Source organism: Monosiga brevicollis, genomic scaffold (assembly GCF_000002865.3).
Source record: "Monosiga brevicollis MX1 MONBRscaffold_4 genomic scaffold, whole genome shotgun sequence".
NCBI lineage: Eukaryota > Choanoflagellata > Craspedida > Salpingoecidae > Monosiga > Monosiga brevicollis.
The window spans coordinates 880,776-902,726 of record NW_001865041.1 but is presented as its reverse complement, the minus strand read 5'-3'; the positions used below and the strand labels follow the sequence as shown (position 1 = coordinate 902,726).

Below are 21,951 nucleotides of genomic sequence, written 5' to 3'. Positions count from 1 at the left end.
TGGCCATCCTCGCCAGCTGCGATGATTGGATCGATGCCTTGCGTCCAGCTTGTGGTGCGCTTTCCCCGGCCATCTTCTCGTCTTACCGCTTTGAGTGCATCCAGCAAGCCGCGCTCAGCGGCGTGGCCACTACTGGGTTGGGCAGCGTTTTCGCACTTGGTACCACATGTCAAAAGGCTCTGGGCTTGAGTGACTGGCCAGCCCGTGTACTGTGCAACGAAGGTTACCCCACCATCTACATTGGCGAGGACTGCGATGAACTCTGCTATTTCGGCGTTGCAGCCGCTGATAGCGAGGGAGATGCATTCTGCTACTGTGATGATCTGCACTGGGGGCCCTCTTGTCAGCAGACGTGCCCGGGCATCGTCAACAACACGGCGTGCTCGGGTCATGGCGATTGTAACAATGTAACCGGTGCTTGCGAGTGTGATGACCGCTGGGCTGGCGACGACGTTTGCAGCACCTGCACAGCTGGCTGGATTGGTACCGATTGCTCCGTTGCGCTCTCAACGCTCAAGGAGGACCATCCCCAGGCCGTTTGCGTGTCGTTTGGTGACCCGCACACGACCACCCTCAGCGGTACCAACTATGATATGAACTCGCTTGGTGCTTTCACTATGATGCGCAGCGAGGACACGCTGGTTCAGGTGTTCCACTTGCCTTGCGAGGCTCATCACCAGTGCATCACCACGTCAGAGGTCTCTGTAATTCATAACAACCAGGTCGTTGTGGTTGCATCGCCCCGTGACGGCAGCGACGACTTGATCCTGTCGCATCTCTCAGGCTCGATGCGGTCGTACGAGCAGTCAGACTACCCGAGGGTGCCTGCGCTGGATGCGATGTCCGTGCGGTATTACCTCAATGGCAGCCGGCACAAGATTATCATCACCGCTGGCGATGATGTCAACGTGACGGCTGCTTCGTACTCGGGCGTCCTGTCCGTGGCTGTGGCCGTTTCGAACACGCTGCAAGGCAACGTGAGTGGTCTTTGCGGTGCGTACGATGGTGTTTTGGAAAATGAGTTTTACTGGCGAGGCTGCCCGCCCAACCGGCGAGGCCAATACTGCCAGCTCCTGGATTGTCCTGGCACCCCAGATTGCGGTGGGTTTGGCACATGCACACTCGCGCGCCCCGGTGGCACGCCGTATTGTGAGTGCGAACCGTACTTCGGTGGCAATGACTGCAGTCAATTGAGCTGCCCCGTTTCATGTGGTAGCCATGGCTCGTGTGTCTTGCTTGAAGGCGCCACGACGCCCTCATGCCTGTGCGACACCAACTTCTTGGGTGCCAATTGCAGCGAGTGCGTAGCCGGCTACGGTGGTGTCAACTGCGACGTTCCTCTTGTGTGTCCGATGAGCAATGCAACAGAGTGCGCCGGCCACGGTCAGTGCACCGTGGTTGGAAACACTCCTACTTGCATTTGTGATGAAGGCTTCACGGGTCCCATGTGTGCTGCTTGTGATGAGGGTTTGGGTGGCAATGATTGCAACCTGAATGTCTCGTGCCCGGGCTCGTGCTCGGGTCGCGGACTGTGCGTACCTGATGGACCAACGGCCAACCTCTCCGTCAGCCTCAATGGCACCTGCAGCTGCTTCTCAGGATACGAGGGGGCTGATTGTTCGCAGCTTCGCTGCCCGGGTTCGCCATCTGCGTGCTCAGGCAATGGCTACTGCAGAGAACGCGAACAAGGTGGTGTGGAGTGCATTTGCGACGAAGGCTTTGCTGGCGCAAATTGCTCAGTTGCGATCCTAGCATCTTCGACCACGACAGCAGGGCCCACCACTGCCACAAGCACGTCCATTCCCAGCACCATGAACACCACTGGCGTCAGCTCCACTGTTGGCACCTCGACCGCTTCGAACCCTGCGACCACCCCTGTCCCTACCACCACCTCAACCACCACCACCTCAGTGAGTACGGAAGAGCCGGTGGCCTTTATTGACGTTCTCTCGCAGTCGTGGATTGACAATGTCGTAGCACAGCGTTTTGCTGTGTCAACATACGACATTGCCACGACTCAAAAGAACCTGGGGGCAACGCAAGTCAGCGGTGGTGGTTTCATGGTCAGCGGCAACCTCTCGGCCAGTATCACTCTCCACCAGTGCGGCGTGGCACGCAACACTACGTGTGAGCAAAATAATGGACTGAGTCTGGAATTTTGGGTCAAGATTGGCGAGCAAGACATTTACGATGATGTTCGCACCCGCACCAACGTATCCTACCTTGTGGATGACGTTCAGGATGCCTGGACCAGTGAAGCATCTGTGGAAGACACAGTCTACGCTGCTGGCGAGGATGCTGTCTACATTCCTCGTCTCAATGAGTCACGACTGGTGCCCGGATGTCACGATCAAGCTTTCGTGTCCTTTTTCACTGACGAGGCCACAGGCACATCATTCAATGTGCTGTGCCGTGACAACATGCTGACGGTTACGTGGGGTGCATTCGTGTTCCAATCAGATCTTACCATCTATCAGGGACTGTGGACTCACGTGGCCATCAAATGGCGCTGTGTCGATGGTCGTCTGCAACTTGAAACCTCGAGCCCTGGCTTGAGTAACCAATCTGACGTGTTTGCCAGCATCATGCCTGGCTGTGGCTTGGCGCCCACCGGCGCCTTGCGCATCGGACAGGTCGTGCAACCCATTCTTGCTTTTGAAGAGTCGTCGTCACCGCCAACGGACAGTAGCATGCCCCTCAACGGCGCTATCGACGAGTTGCTGATGTGGGACTACTTCCGCCCCACCAGTCATACTCGGGCGACAATGTATCAGACCACCCAGCAGTATGCAGCCGGTCTCATGCTGGCTGTTGGCTTTGACGTGCTGGCGCAGAACGACACCGCACTCGAGGGCAGTGAGTACACCGTTCACGGCACAAGCTGCACCACTTTGGTTGTGCCTGCAGAAGAGACCGCCCTTGACCTGTACCAACCATCGACCGCTCCGCTTTACTGGCGTACGGATGATGAATGCAGCTTCCAAACCGACACCATGGAAGCTGATGCCATTGAACTCTGCAGTAACTGGTTTTACAACTCCACGCTATCTGATGAGTGCTCACCGTTGGGCGCGCAGGTTCTGTTTTATTACCGTGCCTGTGTGTGCGACATTGCCAAGCACGACTCGCTGGCAATGCACAAGCCCCCTGTGTGTATGATGGCATGGCACTGCATGGGTAGCGGCATCACAGAGCAGACCGACTTGTTGCGTGATTACTGTGACACTGTGTCCCTGTCTTCCACTTTCCCTGAAGACGCAAATGAGGCCTTTTATCTGGCACTGATTGTGGCTTTGCTCAGTCTGGTGTTCGCCGGTCTGTGGTTCATGCTTCTCTTCATGAAGGCGCGTCAGGACAAGCAACTGCAGGATGAAAAGACCAACCTGGAGATCCAAATGGGTCAGCTTACGGACGAGACGCGCGAGGACATTGCCTTTGTCAACCCCATGTTCGACACGGGAGAACCAGAGGTCGTTGATCCCTTGTTCTCGGCCTTTGTTGAGCTTGGTGGTCGTGGGGCACAGGACCCGCTCGTGGACTTGTCGCCCGATGTCAACTATCAGGACAACGAGGCCAATGCTCTGAAAATGGATATGTTTGACACAGGATCGAGCCGTGGTGGTGCACCCACCGCGGCTTCCAGTCTTGCAACTACGGCGGCGGCGGCGGCGGCGGCGACTGCCTCTGCCTCGGCGCTGCCCGTGGCTTCTGACAAGAGCTCGCTCCTGGCAGGCGCTGTTTTGGCAGCAGTCAAGGATGACCCTTGGTTAGACGTGTGCATTGAGATTCGCGACACAGAAATCACATTCTCGTGCGATGGCAGTGTTCTGCTCTCCACGCCCTTGACGGATGTGTTGCAGGACGGCCCTGGCACTCTGCGTGTGGGCCAGCGTCCTCCGGGGCGTTACCCCTTGCATGCAGAGCTGGCCGGTGTTACCGTTGCCTCGGATGCTGCCTCTGCCAACGCCGCTGGTACAGACGCTCTTAGCGATCCAGTACCATTGTTTGCCGTGGCTGATGACGTTAACGGTACGGTGCAAGCAGGCTCAGCAGAAGATAGCTATGTGTTTGATGGCACAAGTCAGTGCTACTTCAACGTACCGGAGCACTTCCATCCTGCTGTTCAGCGTCGCCTGGTGATTAACTTCCGTGTTCGCCCCATGCCCGACTGCCGCGGCTATGTGCTTGCCAAGACGGACCCCGCCGGCATCAGCCGATATTGGGCGGTTGGCATTGCCAAGAGCAAGGCCGGCACGAGCATCCAGTTTTACTATCAGCCGCGTGGTGTCAACGTGGGCCATCGCCTCATTTCGGCAAATGTTGGTCGCTACACGAGTGGCACCATGGACCCGGAGTATCTGATTACGGGCCACGATGATGAAGTACATACAGATGAGATCCAATCCTATCGCGCCCAGCTGCGCAACGATCGCTACCGGTTTGGCTCGGACATGGCCTCCGTGTCTGGAATGCGAGACAGCCTCAATCGCCAGTCCATGAAGATGGAGAAGCGTGGGCGCACTCGCCCTAGCCGTGCTGAACCGGACATCTCTGAAAGCTTGTTCTAAAGCTCTCGGAATCAGCTTGAACGGTCCGTTGTCGTGTGACCTACTTCACCGTTACTTTTGAAAGCGTAGCCTTGGTGAGGGGTTACAATGGTCTGTTCCTTGCTAATGGCAATGCTTGCGAGATTTCACTTGTGAATCTCTGTCCATTTTTGTACAAATACCATGTGTCGTTCCATTGTCCTTGTGTATGCGTGCGTACACACTGACACTTTGTGTTTTGCTTGTATCTGTATTGTTTGCCTTTTGGTTTTTTTGTGTGTTCTGTTTTATCTGTTTGTATCTACTGTTTGAGAGGTGTGCTTTTATGTGTGTGTGTGTGTGTGTGTGCATGAGGGAAGGCTGGGGTGATGCGCTCGAAGGGAGTACGTGGCAGCAAGAGGAACAACAAAAGTGGAAGTGCGATGAAGCAAGCGACTGGAGGTTCGGATGGGCCGGAGAAGATGAATAATACGTTTGTCCCTGACCCGTTTTGCCCCCTCGCTTCATCGAAACTTATGTTGGCTTTTGACTGTTCCTTCCAAGTCTGACCTCGTCTCCTTTCCTTTTATTGAGCAAGCACCCATGTGAGTCTTATCTCCAAACTCTTTAAGAATCGACTTTCCTTCCTGTCACTCGAGTTCAAGCCTGGCTCGCGAGATGGCGCAGCCTCACATCACATCACAGCACAGTAGCAACTCTTACACATCCGTCTCGAGCTCGTTTTCCTCACCATCATCGCCCACACCGCTGGTCATATCAAACTCTGCACCTGATAAAACTTGAAACCCGGCAAATTCTCGCAGCGTCGTTGTGCTCTGCATGTACGAGTCAACGTGTTGGACAAGGGAGGTTGTATGAGGGAGGAGACTGTCTAGTAGATCGTACATCAAACCCTTTTGCAGGTGAAAGACGTACCCAATGCCAAAGCTCGCCATTCTGAGAAGAGCAAAGTTCTGTCGAGGCTTCGAGCATGATTGTGGCGCCGCGCCCAAACGCCTGGCCTTGCAGGAATGTGGGCCTGTTGACCACGCTCTCACTGGATGTTACCCAGATGCCATGGCGAACCAACACAAGACCCGTCAAGAAGACGGACTGCAGTGCTGGCATCTTCAAATTGAAGGTTTATTGTTGAATTCATTGATTCAATGCGACAGACCAGGCGTCGTGTGAGACATGAGCAAATCATCATGTTGCCGGCTCATGCGCAACTTCATCACAATGATAAACCAAAAACGTGAGTTCATTGCTCAGGTTGACTCACTTGAAGCAATCGGGCTGTCTTGTTCAGCCGGGCAATGTCAAATCCCTGAAACGCGTCATCAAATGAGACGGAGCATAGGCTTGGCTGGAATAGTCGAGACAAACAAGTCGGGTAGACCCCGCGTTTCTCGCACTCGCTGCAAATGGAAAGTGGTCAGCACTAACCGCGAGCTCAAGGCAAGATGCCTGCAAACAACGTAAGAGGTCTTCGTGCAGAGCAACAGTGTCCGTATGAAACCCATTGCTGTTTGTTGAGCTCGGCGAGAGGTCAAAGGCATTGTCTTGAGCCGGGGCTGCCTCGGGTTGACTTGAACATGCCTGGCGCCACGCACAAGCAAGTATGATCTTACAAAGCACAGAAAGACCTCGCACCGAAAATACTCACACTTACCGATGCAGCCCTGGATGCGTTCTCTAATAGTTCATGGACCAGGAGCGGCTCATCCAGACAAGTCTGAAATCAGCAGCGTCCAGTCCAAAAGTGAGCCCGAGCAGGTGCGCGCTCTTATCCCCTCAAAAGCGCGAAATGCATCATCATTTGCTCGAAGGCTCAAGATCATGTACTTCAAATTGGAATACGAGAGAGTTAAAATCTCACCTGCAAGATTTGTAAGCCAATTGCGAGATCAGATCTGGTCTGATTGGGTACTTTTGCCTGGTTGTGGCTCAGTCTCCCCCCCCTTGTCTCGGGGTTTTCGCAGCCAGCTGACTCTGAGCGGCTCAAAATAGCCAGGTTTACCAGCTTTGACAACAATACGAATAGCAGCAAAAATTAGCTCTCAGCCCAAACTCGGCTTCGAAGAACGCTCCAGAAGGTGAGGATTCGTCTAGGACAGATACCTCCCATACCTGCTGAGTCAGATCCGATAAAAGTGTTCTCCCCTCCAGTGAACTCGCAAGGCGCTAAAACGGGATCACAAAGCATGCGTGAGACTCGACTTGGTGTGTCAAGTGGTCGGCCGAATGGCCAACGATAGGCATGGCCAGACCTTTTTGGCATCATGAACAAAAGTGGTTGAGCTAGACGCTTGACTTTCTAAACGTGCAACAACAAGGCAGAAGCGCTTGCTCGTCACGGTCGATAATGTAGGCTCAAGAGAAAATGCTCAACAAGGACTGAGTGCGTTGGCAACTCACCGTTCAGCGATGAGCCGGGTTCAGAAACATAAGATTGGCAGGCCCCTCGCTGTTTCGGGGAGTTTGAACCTGCCAATAAACAACAAAAAATCAAGACTTGTGCCGTGTTGAAAACTTCGAGCCAACAAAACACAGACAAGGAAGATGAACCACCTCTCTCAGATGCATGAGTCTGCTCCCATGCCTTTGATGATTCGTAGAGTTGTTTTTCAGATGGAAAAGAGGTCTACGCAGAGAGTAGGCGTGAGACGGAAGCTGTCAAACGAGCCAGCGCCCCCAAGCGCTTCGGGGCTTCTCACCTGCAGCGCCGTACGCATGCGAGCCAGCAAGACCAGATCAATGCTGACATTGGGTGGCTTGATCTATTGGTTCAAGATGGATGAGACCACTTCTGGGCACGATACGTCAAGCCCACAAGCGAGAACAGCAAGACCTGGGCTCTTGTGAAATCCTGCAAAAGCATGCTCATGACCGCAAGTTTGCTAGCGCTGACACATGATGCTGGCACATTCTATGATACCATGGGCACGTTGGCGAATGAAGAAAAAAAGTCACGACTGCTGTCGTGCACCAACTACACGAGAATCTAGTCAAAAGGGTGGGTGTATGTGACCTACTTGTAGCACGGTATGGGCAGAAAGTACGTCACGCATCAAGAGCGCCAAAAATGGTATGCACGGTTGGCCGGTGGCCAAACAAGCACGAAAAGCGCGTCGATAATTCTCGTGATTATTGCTAGGGTCGGCAACGTCCTCGAGCTTTCGCCGAAGCTGTGTCGCAACGACATCAAGCCCCATTCAAGCCGAAAGCACGCAAATGTGGACGGAAGGTAAGCACACCAGACCTTGCGTCGGGGCACTGATCTCAAAAGCAGACGGCTGTTCTGTCCATCGATGCATAGAGCCGACAGGCCGATGGCGGAACCTCACTGACCTTTTGAATACGCCGAGACAGCTCTCCCAGCGAGGTTTTCAACCTGGAGACAGCTGGGTGCGCAAAGACAGCGAGGAGAGAGACGAAAGAGTTGAAGTTGCCCAAGGCTAGTAAGGCGTCACAAATGGCAACTAGATGCTCTAGGGTGCGCTGTTGGTGCACCAAGCAGCAAGCATTGACAATGGCGGTGGCTCCCCAAGCGCGTAGTTGATTGCTAAAAGTAATAACTCCTGTCACAGCTCGCTCTGTCCGACCATCAATCTACAGACCATTGAAAAGTCCAACAATACCAACAATATGAACGACACCAGTCAAGACATTCCCGAAGCGAAGCGTGGAACATTGCCAACGCCGCGCTGACAAGCAAAGTCACCTACAGCAGCTAGCAAGATGTCGTTCACAGTGACCATGGCCATCTGGTCCCATTCCAGGACTGTCAGCGCATGGGCGACGGCTTGGGCGTCTGTATCAGTGTCTGATCCCCATAGAGGGTTAATGACCGGCGGCAGCGCCTCACGACACAGCGTTGGCGTTCTGCTTTTCACCAGGGCAAGCAAATAATGGGATCAGCAGTGGGCAAGAGATGCAAGGTTAATGAGTGGCTACGACAATGCTACGACGACAATGCCCCCTTGGGCGACAGAAGAGGATCAACAAGGAGCGCACGCACACAAGACGAGACATCGGCTGAGTGAAGATGGTAGACATGTCTGGACCATGTAAAGTCTGGAGTGCCTAACGGTTGTCAACCATCGCAGACGGAATGAGAAGGAATGCCAGCACAACACCATCCTGGTACCATAATCGGCGTCCAGCAACCGCAGCCATCCCCTTAAGACTGGGTTCATGAAAGTCTTCGATACCGAGCATTGTTCGAGGCGGAAAATGAATGCATTGAGATTCCTGGCCGTCGACGAATCGCTCAACTCTGCAATGTGCAAAGGCATCCAGCAGCTATCCGAAACGATCACGTGTGAAACACATCATGTGGTTGTGAAAAGAAGTGAATCTGAACGAGAACCGATTAGCTAGATGTGGGCAAACAGTCGAGTCGCACCGACAAAATTCGGCCACGGCACATTGCCAGGCCATGACGGCATCCGTAGACCAAGAGGAGAAGCGAGCAAGACAGTGGGAATTCGGAGCCCAGCTAGGCACCTACAACGCCATGAAAGGTGCAGTGCACGAGCAAAAAATGGGAATCTTTGGGGCGAACAGGCAAGAGGGAGGTTTGGAGAGGCACACGCAAAGCAGAAAAAACACAGCAGGGTCATGTAGAGGTGACCTGAAGAGCATCGAGCAGCAGCTCCAAGATTGTCACAGCGTTTGCGCGGGTGGCAAGCGCAAGAACATCAAACAAACGAGCACGCAACTGAAACCAGCGAAATAAGGTCTCGCCGTCGACAGGAGCCACTGTGCTTCGTAGTCCTCGAACGTCATCTTCGCTGATCACGCCACGGTGGCGAAAACATTCGAGCATTACCCTTTGCTTTGCAGGTAAGCGTGAAGGAGAGACCGCCCGTGTGGTTCGTGTTGGACTGCTAGAGGAACGTACTGGGCTGCCGTTTGCAAGTTGGGCAGCATGGGTTGAAACTGGAGCACCAGGGATGTCCACCCAATCAGTGTGAGGTGCCGCCCCATCCTGATCCATCATAAGCGATGATTGGCTTGAGCCTGATCCCAAGCTGAGTAGTGACGCGCGACGTGCTCCCAAGGATCGGCGTGATCGTTTTACTTTGGGTTCCAGCTTCAACCCCTCGCCAAGCTGATCAAGCATATCTGAGTTTGGCTCCGAATCTAGCACGATGTGAAGCAGAGAAAAGATGGGGTTCAGCAACGCGAGCAAGCCGGCATGTGCGTGCAGCTTCTAGTCACGTGGGGACGACGCGCAAGGGGAGGTAGGGGGGAGGGGTTGATTTGACACCCTGGCGGAACAATAGCAAAATTGCACCGGACACACCAAATGCATGAAGCGTCAAGAAAAACAGCTGAGGTACGGAGCAGACCAACGTAGGCATGTCCGACCAAGCGTGAGGGACTAGCACGCTCGTGTCTGGAAAGGCATTCCACAACCCAGAAAGAGCCTCCGCAGCAGGAGGCGGCCCTCTAAAATCCATGATGAGTGCACTCCAGAACGGAAGTGCCGAACACAAGATTTGAGTGATGACCGGCCACTTGGGCGGAATGGGTCATTGCCCAGTCATGCAACAATTCTGGCACAGAGGCCTGAGGCTTGGAGGAATCACCGAATCACATTCACATCCAACCAAGCCCATTTGCCACTTGCATGCCCGACAGCAAAGACAAAGTCACCAACAACACGTCGAGGTAGCAGATGGGCGTCGAGGTAGCAGATGGGTTGTGCCCGTGCTTTAGTATAGTGGAGTGAGCATCCGAACCGGAATCCCCCAGCGTGCTCTGGCACGTTCCTGGCACGGTCCTAGTACAGTCTTTACAACACCACACTGCACACCGGAGCAGGAAAAAAGGTAAGCAGCGGAAAACTAACTTCCTAGCCACCTTGGTCTCGATTCGCACAATACATCCGGATATATTCAAAATTCCGCTCGCACTGACATCCTCTTGAATGGCACTGCTCGGGTTGTTTGTGCAACGAGACTTGTTGTTGGGCAGGCAAGATTGCATGCATGCTAGGACGCCGGAGCGACTAATACACGAAACGAGTGAACATAACTATTTTAGCGTGAGAAAATGTCAGAAGTATCGTTCGTTCATTCATTGACTCGTGTGTGGCGTTTGAACACTTTGCTCAACTGACCGCTGTGGCGATATATCGACGAGCCCCGACCGCAGAAGGCTGCTGGCCTGCTTGTCCTCAAGCATCAAGCTGGTAGTGGACAACGCCCACTGCGTCCAGTAGGATCGACCATTCTTTACCTATATAGTGCTCAAGTCCTTGGGCCAGCGATTGGGACAGCGATCCACAGACCCATCATCACCTTGTCGCTCTAGTGCCCATTCCAAGGGCAAGAACGGCCCACGAGCATGGATCCCCTGCTGATGGACCCGAGTCAGAACGGCAATGGCGAGGATAGTGATGATCTTGCGCACACCTTGGATGAGCTCTTGCGCGGGGAGACATCTTTTACGGAGGTCGTCGATAATAACGGCGATGTGCCAGCGTTGGTGCCATCGGATGAGAGTCCACAACACACCACTGCCGGCGCCCCTCAGTCGAGTGAGCAGGGGCCAAGTTCCGCAGGCTCTAAAGCTGACCCACCCCGCCGCTCCGCTCGGCAACGCAAACCAGCCAGTTCCAAGTCGATGCATCAGCCCACCAACGGAGTGTCCTCTGGATCAACTGACAGCGACGGGGCCCGAAAGCAGAGCAACGCTCCGAGTCGAGCGCTAGCTGACAAGGAGAAGCAGGAAGCAGAGGAAGAGGACGACGCCGACGATGACGATGACACACCATACTGCATTTGTCGGGGACCAGATGATGGCCGCTACATGATTGCCTGTGACAGTTGCGATGAATGGTATCACATCGATTGCCTCAACCTCAACCTGAAGCACGTTCGGGCCCTTGAGGCGACCCATCAGACCTACACTTGCCCTAAATGTAAAGGTCAGTCAATTCATCGAAACTTCCACACGTAGCATCGACAGTTGCATTGTTACAGTGCCACAAGACACTTGCCACCCTCAGTGACACGCTTGCCTTGCGTATAGAGCCGCCAGCCAAGAGGCAAAAACCGCTGCTGCCCAGCGTGCGTGCCTGTGCTTCCAAACCAAACCTGCCATCACTGTTCTCTCCATCAAGCGCTCAGACTCATTCCTCACATGCTCTGTCCTTGTCGGCCGCGTGCATGGTCTTTCTTCGCGCTGTGGACGTGCAGATACAAACGGTGACCAATTCGTCACCCACACCCAAGAAAGGTACGAAGACTTTATCGACCTGTTTCTCACAAGGAGCGGCACTCGACTCACTGACGCAAAATGCATCGCATGCATAATGGGATGCAGGTCGGCAACGCAAGCGTACAAAAGCCGCTGAGGTAAAAAGAGTCATCTGTTTTTGCGCGAATGAATACCCTCTCTGTACTTGCGGCTTTGCATCTTGTTTGCAAGCAAACAACCGAGCTCTTTCTTCTTGGTGGTTGACGTGCAAGAGCTTGCCCACATCAAACAGCAACACTCCTCACACCAATAATGATGAATTCTTGGTGAACGACGATTGCAGGTCGTCAAGGATGAAACGACGACAATGTGCCGCATGTGTTTGAAGGAACTACATCGCGATGCAGACCAATTTTGTAGCGATGACTGTGCCATTGAAGCTGCTCAATTAGCGTTCCAGGTTGGCAGAACTAAGTTGTTTTCCGGCATTCATCGAATGATGAAGCTGTTTGCGCTGCCACACCCTTTGCCCGAGTTTACGCCCTAATTTGTCACACCCGTCTTTTCGCCATGCATATTGGCTGCTGAACTTTGCTTTTATCGTCTTGACTTTTGTTGTGAAACCGTGTGTACACAGGCCATGACAGGCATGCCGTCGGGAATGAGTCCATCGGTGCCACCCGCCTCGGCGCATGTGGCTCGCCGAGCCTCCACTTTACAGTCGGAAAATGCAGGGTCGCGCAAGAGCATGCCCCCTGCCCCCACGCACCAAAGCCCTGGGGTGAGCAAAGAGCCTCAACCCTCTCCTGCCCATGAGCGTGTGCGCACCAATTTTCGACAAGTAAGCATCCCACTATGGTCCATGCCTTGACCACCTTTGCATGTGGGCCGTGAAGCACTGCTGCGGTCGTTCTTCATCGTTGTATGATGCTTGTCGAGTTGACGAGCGAGCGTGCCGGTGCTTGCGACTCTGCGACAACGTGTATTGCACCAGCTGGCTCAAATGCTGCGCTTCATTTCTATTATTCCTAGCGCCTCGCAAAGACCATCGAAAATCGTCTAAGACACATGGCAGGTTCCGAAGCGCAAGAAATAAACACTGTGCAGCTAGCGGAGCGGCTAGAGCACGCTACCTATACACAATTCCGTTGCGAGGTTTGTAGCAGACACTGTTTGTTGGAGCTATATAGCGCGCAAAGTTTGTGGATGCCCCATGGCATTGATGTCAGCCGTGCACTGGGCTTGTTTGGTTCCTCACAAAGAATTGGCTTCTCACTTTGTTGAATACATGAAAGATTGACGATGATTATCGCAGCTTTTTACGACGGCTGATGAGCAACATGCAAGATCCCTCGGGCCAGATTTTGGATCAGCTTGCACAACACAAAGTGACACCAACGCAGGTGGCACAGTTTACACTTGAAGACCTTTTACCCCGGAGCGAGAAGCGTGAGATTGAGGAGGCCGTCAAGGAGCGTCAAGAGCAATCCATCCTCACCGCTGAGCAGCTGCAAATTCATGTGGAAAATAAGAAAAAGCCACATGTGGCCGCAAGTACGCGTGCGCACCCTTTGCCAAGAATTTCGCCGTGAGACCAATGTCACTGCCTCACCTCGACTGCCTGGGCACTGGCTGAATCCGTATACCACCCACTTGTCATGGACATGAGCAGGCCTTGCGGAATCCCTCACGACCACTGAAACTGATGAAGGTAAAGGCAGCAGCGAACGGCGGACTCTTCCTCAACGCCCCACTACGCCTACACCCTCGACTACAAGCAGGCCAGACACACAACCTGCACTGCTGCCTTGGGAGCGTACAGCAGCGAGCCAAGTGGATGCCACGCCTGACCTGCCCGCACCAGCCAATGAGACTATGGACCCCACCTTGTCTCCCGCCCTGTCTCCCGTGTCCCAGACATTGAATCGATCACACCTTGGCCCTGGCGAGCCGTGGGAAGGAAAGGAAGACGATTTGATCAACCATGCCCCACATGTGGGCTCACGAAACGTTGCAGAGCCCTCTCTTGATATTTTGACGGAGGAGGCGTGGCGTGGCACTTTGAAGCACGAGTGTGCGTGGCTTATACCTGCTATTCCCGGACACGAGCTGCCGATTTGCTTTGTAATTCTCATCTTTCTCTGCTTTGGCCATATTTTGTCGACTTCTCAGCGGTGGGACACGTAGAACTGGTAGCGTCGCTTCTTCAAAGAACCAAAGAACATGAAGCGCTTGTCAAGGCCGGTCTACGGTCACATCTACGAATCGATGGCCGCATTCGTGCCAATGATGTGCGTAAGACACGACCCTCCTCAGATGCCTGCTTGTTGACGCTGTTGCTGGTTGCTGGTATACCGTTATTGATTTCAGCATCTTGAATGCATCTCTGAACGTCCATGGAAGAGCGTTGTGGGTTCAGACTTTCACGACAATGATGCTGCGTAGGTTTGGTCGTATGTTCGCAAGCTGCGCGAGGCCTCTTCAAAGCTCTATCTGGCAGTTCAGTTTGAACCAGCCAACGACGAAGCACAAATTGCTTTTACCACTTTGATTGAATATTTCCGAAGGTACAGGCCCACGACCTCGGCGTTTGTTGTCGTTTTTCCCCTCACCGGCAGGCATTACATAGGAACAATCGCTTTGGCGTAGTCAAGGAAACGCGAGCCCCTGTGCGCGACATGTATTTGATCCCCATGGCGGCTGGCGCCGGCCTGCCACCTGCCTTGATGGAGGCCACTGGGCTGGCAACCTCAGGTTGGATGCGCGACCTCAGCAACAATGCTGACGACTGTCAACCCGCGTCGTATCTGTATCTCTTGCTGGTTATTCGCACTCACTGTTATGGATGGATGGGTTTGGCGTTTCCAGACTTGCGAAACACGAGCACCGACTCTTTGGTGGCGTTGATCATCATGAACCGTAAGAAAGAGCGTCGACACAAACCCAATGATGGGGCCCGTCCCGCGCATTCTTCGCACACTCAGACCAGGGATAAGCATGAGCCCCACCACACGCCACACGATAGCTCCATGGGTGCTGCATCGAGTGCTCCGCGCGGCGGCACGCACGAGGGATCACAAGACTCGGCACTGTCGCAGGACTCGAGCTCTAATCCTGGCCCGCATGCAACAGCACACTCGGGGTTTGATTTGCGCCAGCTCGAAGGCTTTGAGAACCTCAAAGGCGTTCTCGGCGCTTTGAACGCTGCGCACTACGATGCGGCACCCTGAGCAGAGAATTGGACTTTTGCTCAATGTCAGTCAACATAATCATCCATCAGTTTGAAAAGCAACGAGCAGAAATGCACACCAAACCCCGAGCGTTGGAGCCCGCTGCTTCGCTCATTTGTACACGCACGATGCGACACTGAATCAATCCCACTCTGCTGGCTGCACCACAGCCACATTAATACTGCCAGTGCATGTCAATTGATTCCTGTTTTTTCTAAATGGTTGTTGGTGGAAAGATAAAAATCAATCGAAACACATACGAGATACACCATTGCGAGACATGAACGAACTTCAATTTACATTTTCAGCGGGTTGGATGCACATCATGGCGCTGCGACCAGTTGCAAACGTGTTGGCGCGCTCGGGCTTGGGCTTGGGCTTGGGCTCGGCTTTACGAGCAAACACCCGTGGCCGACCTTGCTTTGCCGCACAGACTTGGTCGGCCTCGCGCCTGCTGGCTCAGCCTGCGAATTCTGCCTCAAGTTCGAGTCAAGCATCAACCCCGAACCGACTCGTCTACGAAGGCCCACTTTCCGGCCCGATCCGTCGCCTCAAGCTCGTGTCTGCCACAAGTGCCACTTTGACTTTTGCTTTTGTGCCCACGGTTTGTCTCAAGCTTGACCCAATCGTGCACGCTTATCACCCGCCCTGTTACCAGGCGGTCTACCAAGTTGCCAAGAGCTCACCTCGACCTGCCACCCGACTGCTCAACCTCGCTTAGAGCATGCTCATGGGTGTTGACCTCTGGGCTTCGGGCAAAGCTTTCATGCTGGGGACGGTTTGCCTGTTTGCGGCCGCTACTACCGGTGCGCCTATGCACTGGCCTTCTGTATCGACTGCGCGCCAACAAGGCAGCCCATGAATAAAAGAGTCTTGGAACTCGCGCTGTGACTTATATTGATGGCATCCTAACTTGCTCGTGACGAACACCTTTAGCCGTCTTACACTTGACCACACGCGGATATGTGCGCAAGATTTTTGTAGCCACCCCAGAAGCCAGCTCCGAAGCCGCTCCGACGCGCTTTTCAAAGGTCTGGCACACCCTCTCCTGAGAACGAGGCTTTAGTTACGAGGCTTTCGTTCTGCCCCCGACGAGGAGATTCCTGTCAGGGGTCAGCAATTTCTCACCATGGTTCCCATGCCGCAACCTTGCCTGGTCATTCAGATTGAGATTGAGACACTCAACATGCTGGGCATGCCCAAGCGCACACTGTTGGATTGCGCCCGTATCGAACCAGCATCACAAACGTTTGGCTTTGATAGTTTCCGCTATAATCAACGGTAATGATTTTGACCATGCGGCAGCACCAAGAAAGCCCCGTCGCTTTGCACTCACTACGTTTGTGGATATGCACCGCCTGTCTCGCCAGGGGATATTTTTTGCACGAGGAATTGGTGAATAAGAATGAAACTTTGCGCCTTTCTCTCTTGCCAAAACCCTCGCAAGAACCACCCGCCTCCGCCTAGGCTACATACAGGCCTGAGCCCGAGCTTGAAAAAATGAAACCCGCACATTATTGTTGTCACTCAGTCGAAGATGATCAACCAAGCAAACCATGTTTTGCTGTTGCACACTGATTTCAATTTGAGGGAGACCTGAAAATCCTCCACGGGCGTCACGTTCAAGATAGCTGGAGAAAGCGAGCCACGGCCGCTCTAACAGGCTCCGGGGCGCCCTCTACTGCCTGCTTGATTTGGCGTCGGCAGCCTTGACTCAAATCAGTCAAGGTCAAGCCTGCATCTTCATCATCATCATCGCCGGCTGAGTTGCGACCTGTGAAGCAGAAGGAAAGGAGGTCAAATAATAGTGTGTCCCATTTGCAAAATGCGGAAGAGTTGACTTTAACCTTTGGGACTAACCTTTGGCAGGACCGGATTGGGTGCGAAGACAGGCCTGTGGCATGGGTTTGGGCAAAGGGTCAAACCATGTTACTGAACAAAGCATTCTTCAAGACCTCCAGGCAGACGAAACGGAGCCCGGTCAGTCCTTGACCGACGTACCAGATAGAGGCCATACAAGGCTCGTACGCCCTTGGGCTGAAGTGACACGGCCTTGGCAAAATATTTGCGAGCCAACAACAAGTTGTCACGACCACCGCGCGTGTACAGAATCTGGTCACCCGTATTAGCCAGCCAAACGCGAATGAGAAGAATGTGTCGAGGCCTTTTTTAGAAGACAAGACGCCTGCGCTGCTCGTGCTGACCTCGGCGTAAAGTGTATGATAGTAATGGCTGTGTGGATTCAGAAGGAGAAGCTCCTCGGCGCAAAAGGCGGCTTTTTCATAACTAACGGGCACAGCGTCAACCGCAGTCATGAGAATGGGGTGGGACAAGCATGAAGCGCCAATAAAGCCGGGCAAAACGCATCATGCAGCCGAGATTGCGGCACTGACTCGAGCGCTGCAAGGTACAAGTCCAAGAGTTGCTGCCAGGCCTCCTCGTCCTTGCTGAAGCTAACATTCGACCAAGTAGAAGAGGCCAACAATCACGGCAGCAGCGAGAGCATCGTGACCCCAAGCGAGGCACATGGCCATGAATCGGAATGAACAAAGACGGGAATAAACAAGCCGAAGGTTTTTGAGCGCACGTTTCAATGTAGGCGTTGAGCAGCTTGATGGCCTTGGTTGTGTTGTCCTGCGCCACGTTGAGAGCTATCCTTCGCTTGAGCAAGTGCTAGCAGAATTGCCGTCAAACGAAACACCAAGCGCCCACCAGAAGGTTAGGTGAACCATCGCAGGATGTACCGATGCGCCAAAGCAGATGTTTCCACCAGTTGCCCGTACCATGTCGACCGGGTGGGCCTCGAGGAGGCTCTCGTAAAGGTTGAGCGCCTCGGCGTAGCTACAAGGAGGTAGCATTCCACATGTCAACAACTACATTGAGTGTGGAGACTGTGGAGCGTGGAGAGGGAAGTCACATCGACACCTGGACGCACCGGCCTTCGCTCTCCAAGATCATGGCACGAGCTCGCTCCACGCGCTGACTTTTGGGGAAGCGGGCCTCCAACTGCTCAAAGCACGACTAAATCGTCCGGAAAAAGAAAAAAAAAAAGATTGAGGATCAAAGTTCCAACTTGAGGTGAGCCGGGGAAGGGAGTGCGGGCAAGCCCTATTGTCTTGTAACCCACCTTCAAGAGATCCTGGCGATTGGGCAAGTCGAGGCATGCTGTCATAACTTGCTCGTAGATGGCCCACTCTGTGCGTGGGAGCAAAGCAAGGGGTCATGCACGGCGGCAACTGAGATGTAACTTTTCCAAGGCATGAGATGTGAGAAGAGGGCCATCCCTGAGCGTACTTTCATCGCCGGCCATCTTGATGGCGGTCCAATTCTGCTCGGCCATTTGAACCACCTCAACGCTGTTGCGAAACCCGGCATTGCGCCACTCGCGAAGTTGAGCTACTGCCATGATGCCAATGTTCGTCGGCGCGCTACGCACAGAAATTGGGCCAAATCCAGAAACGCCAACGTGAGATCACACATACCAAGCCATGTTCTAACGTGAACCATATTCCAGCGGTAGCCGCCTATAGAATGGGCCGTCAGCCCACCGGTATTGAGTGGGCCGCCAGCACGGCCTCGACTCACCAGAAGTTGGCTTCACTCTCGCTCTGGCCCTGCTCTCGCTCGCTCTCTCTTCGCTCACTCGCTAAGTTCTCTCTCGTTCGGAGCACGCTTGGCCACTCTATTGTTACCAAATGTACTTCAATGGAAATCATGACATTCAAGAGTTCCTCTTTGTCTCCCTTGCGCTTACGTGTGTCAGCTTCCAACTTCAATTGATGACAAGGCAGAAGCCATGATATGAACTGACACAGGTCATGTTGGCACATCAAAAAAAGATACAACGCGTTCTGGTAAGGCCAATGCAACCTCAAACTTCGTGGGCCTCACGCTGCAGCCGCGAGTAGCGGACTCTGGGAGCAGCTGGTCCTTGCCCTTGTGTCCGACCAAGCAAGCCCAAGAGGTTTTCACGATAGACAAAAGCAATAACGACGAGCACCAGGAGCACGAGAAGCCAAAACATGGCAAAGTTAGACTGTTGTCCTGCCGCCTCGTACTGACCCTTGACCTCAATTTGCTCCTCAGCCTCGCCATACTCGTCATCATCCTCAACGCCATCGCTGCCATTGTCGGTCTCGCTCGTTGGGCGAGACGCGGGCGGGGCGGGAGAAGAGGGCGTGTCTGAGCCATTCGTGCGACTTGGGCTCATCGATGTCGAAGTGTCGGTCGAGTTGGCCGTGGTGTTTGAGATAGCCGAGCTGCTAGTATTGCCCGTACTGCTCGTACTCGTTGTGCTCGTTGTACTAGTTGTGCTGGTCGTGCTGGTCGTGCTGGTCGTGCTGGTTGTGCTGGTCGTGCTGGTTGTGCTGGTCGTGCTGGTTGTGCTGGTTGTGCTGTTTGTGCTGTTTGTGCTGGTTGTGCTGGTTGTGCTGGTTGTGCTTGTCGTGCTTGTCGTACTGGTCGAGCTTGTCGTGCTTGTCGTGCTTGTCGTGGAAGAGGTCAGATTCGCCTGGAGATATGCAAACAGATTGTAAACGTGCTCGGCCTCGACTGCCCACCTGATTTTGAGCGGGACTACGACACGTTCAAAAAACTTTTCACTGCTAGGCATGTCTGCATCTGTCACATCTTTGCAAAGGTCTGATGGAGTGGCCTCGGGAATCGAGCAATTCTTCACTTTCAACGTTGCTGCTAGCTTTGTTGCGCTTTCGAAGCAGGTGCCTGGATCGCTCATTGAGACTTCGGGAAAGCACGCTAAGAAGCAACCGTTGAGTTTGTTCCAAATAGCATTGCAACCTTCAACATTGAAGTCCGCATTTGCCGAGATCAGAGAGCTGCCGAGCCAGAGATGCAACAGCGCAACCACCCAAAGCATGCTCCTCGCCATGGTGGTGGTGAATGCTTCACTTGTATTGAGCCGCACCAAAGGCAAGCTTGACAGGTCAATCAACCAAGTTCCAGGGGATCAACCAAATGAGAACAGCACCAAAGTGAGCCAGCGCAAGAACCACGCCACAGCAAGCCTTCTTCTACCAATGCATCCACAGCAACAAGAGGTTGCAACCTGATAACAGCCGAGTGAGAGAAGCCCTACACTGACCTTTGATAACAGCACGGTACAGCACAATCCAACTGCTATACCACTTGTATCCCCGCCACCGCCGCCGTCCAAGAGCAGAGTTGAGCTTACTCAACGGATGGAAGAAAAAAAAAAAATGAACAAGACGCGCAAAACAAAAGCAAGAAAGAAAGCCATCACCACGCCAACGAGCCTCAAAGGCATCATGCCTTTTACGATAGAGAATGCGATTTCACTTTGGAAGGCGGTTGAAAGTAAAATACTTTGAGGATCGCTTCTCACTTCGGACATCGACGCGATGAATCTCCTCTGCCTGGTCGTGGTGGTGGCGCTCGCCTGTGGCGCCGTCGTTCGCGGCATGTATGTGCCCAATGTGGCGCAGGGTAAATGGCTGGACAAAGCTGTCAACGCAACTGGTGCACGCTGTATTGATGGATCGCCCCCGTTTTATGCGCTCCGGCGCGCCAGTGCCGAGATCAATCGCACCAAGTGGTACTTTCACATTGAGGGCGGCGGTTGGTGCGTCAGTGCCGAGGATTGCGCTGCACGAGGTCTCACTCGACTAGGCTCATCAGATCGGCAATACGGTACGAAGGCGTAAGCAAAAATGACGGCGCACAGGCCTAGGTTTGGGTCTGCTTGGTTCGGGGCCAAGCCCACTCCACACACCCGAGCCGTGAGCTCTTCAAAACTGTCAGCATCGCCTTGTGCATCTCGCTCACCAGCCTGGTCCTTTGCATGGCCAACGCCGTAGGCTTCAATGAGACCATGGACTTGTCGGGTGTGATCGGGTGCAACAACAGCCGTTACTGTGGCAGCCTGGCTGTCCCAGACTCGACGATCAACCCGTTGAGTCACGACTGGAACTTTGCCTATTTTCACTACTGCGATGGTGGCAGTTGGACTGGTAAGCTGCGCTTTTCTCTCCCCGCGGCCCCCTTTCTCAAGAACTGCCACGTTCCCAAAATTTTGAGCCTTACTCAGGCGCGCCACCTGCTTTTACCCAACACATTCGGCATGACTAGGTGACAATATCTCGACCACCGTCCAAGATGGCCGATCGCAATACTTTAGAGGGTTTCGCAATCTCAACGCTATCCTCGGGGATCTCCTCGAATTTGAGGGTTTGAACATGGCCACGGAGGTCATCATTGGCGGTGACTCCGCTGGCGGTTTGGCCACTTGGATTCATACGGACCACATTCGACGACAGCTCCCGCCGACGACCAAGGTTGTGGGGCTCCCCGACTCGGGCTTTTTTCTTGACTACGGCCACTACCACGACGACTTGGCCTGGGTGTACCATCAGATGAACGCCACAGCTGGCCTCCACCAAGATTGCGTGGCACACTACGCGCCCCTAGATCAAACCTACATGTGCATATTTGCGCCCTATACCGCGCCTTTTTGCCAAACGCCCATGTTTGCCTTGCAAGGACGCTTTGACTCTTATCAGACCAGCGCCATCCTGGGCTCGGACGATCCCGCTCGAGTCAACCCTTATGGCCTGATGCTGCAGTCACAACTCACAGCAGCCCTGAATCTGGCCGAGCATGGTAAGCATGCGGCCTTTGTGGACTCATGCCACCATCACTGTGGCTACTGGGTCGATTGCCTGGGCAAGGTCATTGATGGCATGGGTGCTGAACTCGCCTTTACGGCCTGGTACCACAACTCGACGGCCCAGCGCTTCTGGCTTCAAAACCAAACTTTTCCTTGCGAGTCGTGCTGCAATGATGGTGACTGTGCTCAGCCCCCCTGGGCCCGTGAAAGCACAACCTCAACCTTCGGGTTCGCTTGACCTCATGAGCATATGAGTTGTGAGCTGACGCTCGCCTCACACGGGAGTGCAACCAGCGTCTGTGGGACTGTAGGCGCCTCTGCACTTGCATCAATGATCGCA

General features: G+C 53.8%; 6 protein-coding genes across 6 annotated transcripts; 4 read left to right on the top strand and 2 right to left on the bottom strand.

Moving 5' to 3' along the window:
- Nucleotides 1-839: 839 nt before the first annotated feature.
- MONBRDRAFT_15048 (uncharacterized protein) lies at nucleotides 840-1,736 on the top strand (the record flags this gene model as incomplete). The annotated part of the gene is made up of 2 exons (XM_001743875.1): nucleotides 840-1,229; nucleotides 1,302-1,736. Coding segments are annotated over 2 exons (825 nt in total), but the record flags the coding sequence as incomplete, so codon positions are not given.
- Nucleotides 1,737-5,245: 3,509 nt separating this feature from the next.
- MONBRDRAFT_6338 (uncharacterized protein) lies at nucleotides 5,246-9,518 on the bottom strand (the record flags this gene model as incomplete). Its single annotated transcript, XM_001743629.1, has 3 exons — nucleotides 5,246-5,362; nucleotides 5,809-5,944; nucleotides 9,433-9,518. 3 exons carry the CDS (start codon nucleotides 9,516-9,518, stop codon nucleotides 5,246-5,248), a joined length of 339 nt encoding a protein of 112 aa, XP_001743681.1.
- Nucleotides 9,519-11,297: 1,779 nt separating this feature from the next.
- On the top strand, nucleotides 11,298-11,462 carry MONBRDRAFT_3799 (uncharacterized protein; the record flags this gene model as incomplete). The annotated part of the gene is made up of 1 exon (XM_001743874.1): nucleotides 11,298-11,462. A coding segment is annotated over one exon (165 nt), but the record flags the coding sequence as incomplete, so codon positions are not given.
- A 3,831-nt stretch (nucleotides 11,463-15,293) lies between these two features.
- MONBRDRAFT_23482 (uncharacterized protein) lies at nucleotides 15,294-16,435 on the top strand (the record flags this gene model as incomplete). Its single annotated transcript, XM_001743873.1, has 5 exons — nucleotides 15,294-15,572; nucleotides 15,690-15,774; nucleotides 15,905-15,999; nucleotides 16,134-16,249; nucleotides 16,339-16,435. 5 exons carry the CDS (start codon nucleotides 15,294-15,296, stop codon nucleotides 16,433-16,435), a joined length of 672 nt encoding a protein of 223 aa, XP_001743925.1.
- Nucleotides 16,436-16,537: 102 nt separating this feature from the next.
- On the bottom strand, nucleotides 16,538-19,856 carry MONBRDRAFT_31493 (uncharacterized protein; the record flags this gene model as incomplete). The annotated part of the gene is made up of 12 exons (XM_001743628.1): nucleotides 16,538-16,742; nucleotides 16,829-16,862; nucleotides 16,970-17,080; nucleotides 17,173-17,254; nucleotides 17,362-17,421; nucleotides 17,556-17,641; nucleotides 17,752-17,809; nucleotides 17,904-17,989; nucleotides 18,096-18,163; nucleotides 18,263-18,396; nucleotides 18,554-18,650; nucleotides 18,917-19,856. 12 exons carry the CDS (start codon nucleotides 19,854-19,856, stop codon nucleotides 16,591-16,593), a joined length of 1,908 nt encoding a protein of 635 aa, XP_001743680.1. The 3' UTR covers nucleotides 16,538-16,590.
- A 601-nt stretch (nucleotides 19,857-20,457) lies between these two features.
- MONBRDRAFT_2156 (uncharacterized protein) lies at nucleotides 20,458-21,576 on the top strand (the record flags this gene model as incomplete). The annotated part of the gene is made up of 3 exons (XM_001743872.1): nucleotides 20,458-20,645; nucleotides 20,852-20,955; nucleotides 21,074-21,576. Coding segments are annotated over 3 exons (795 nt in total), but the record flags the coding sequence as incomplete, so codon positions are not given.
- Between the last annotated feature and the right edge of the window lie 375 nt (nucleotides 21,577-21,951).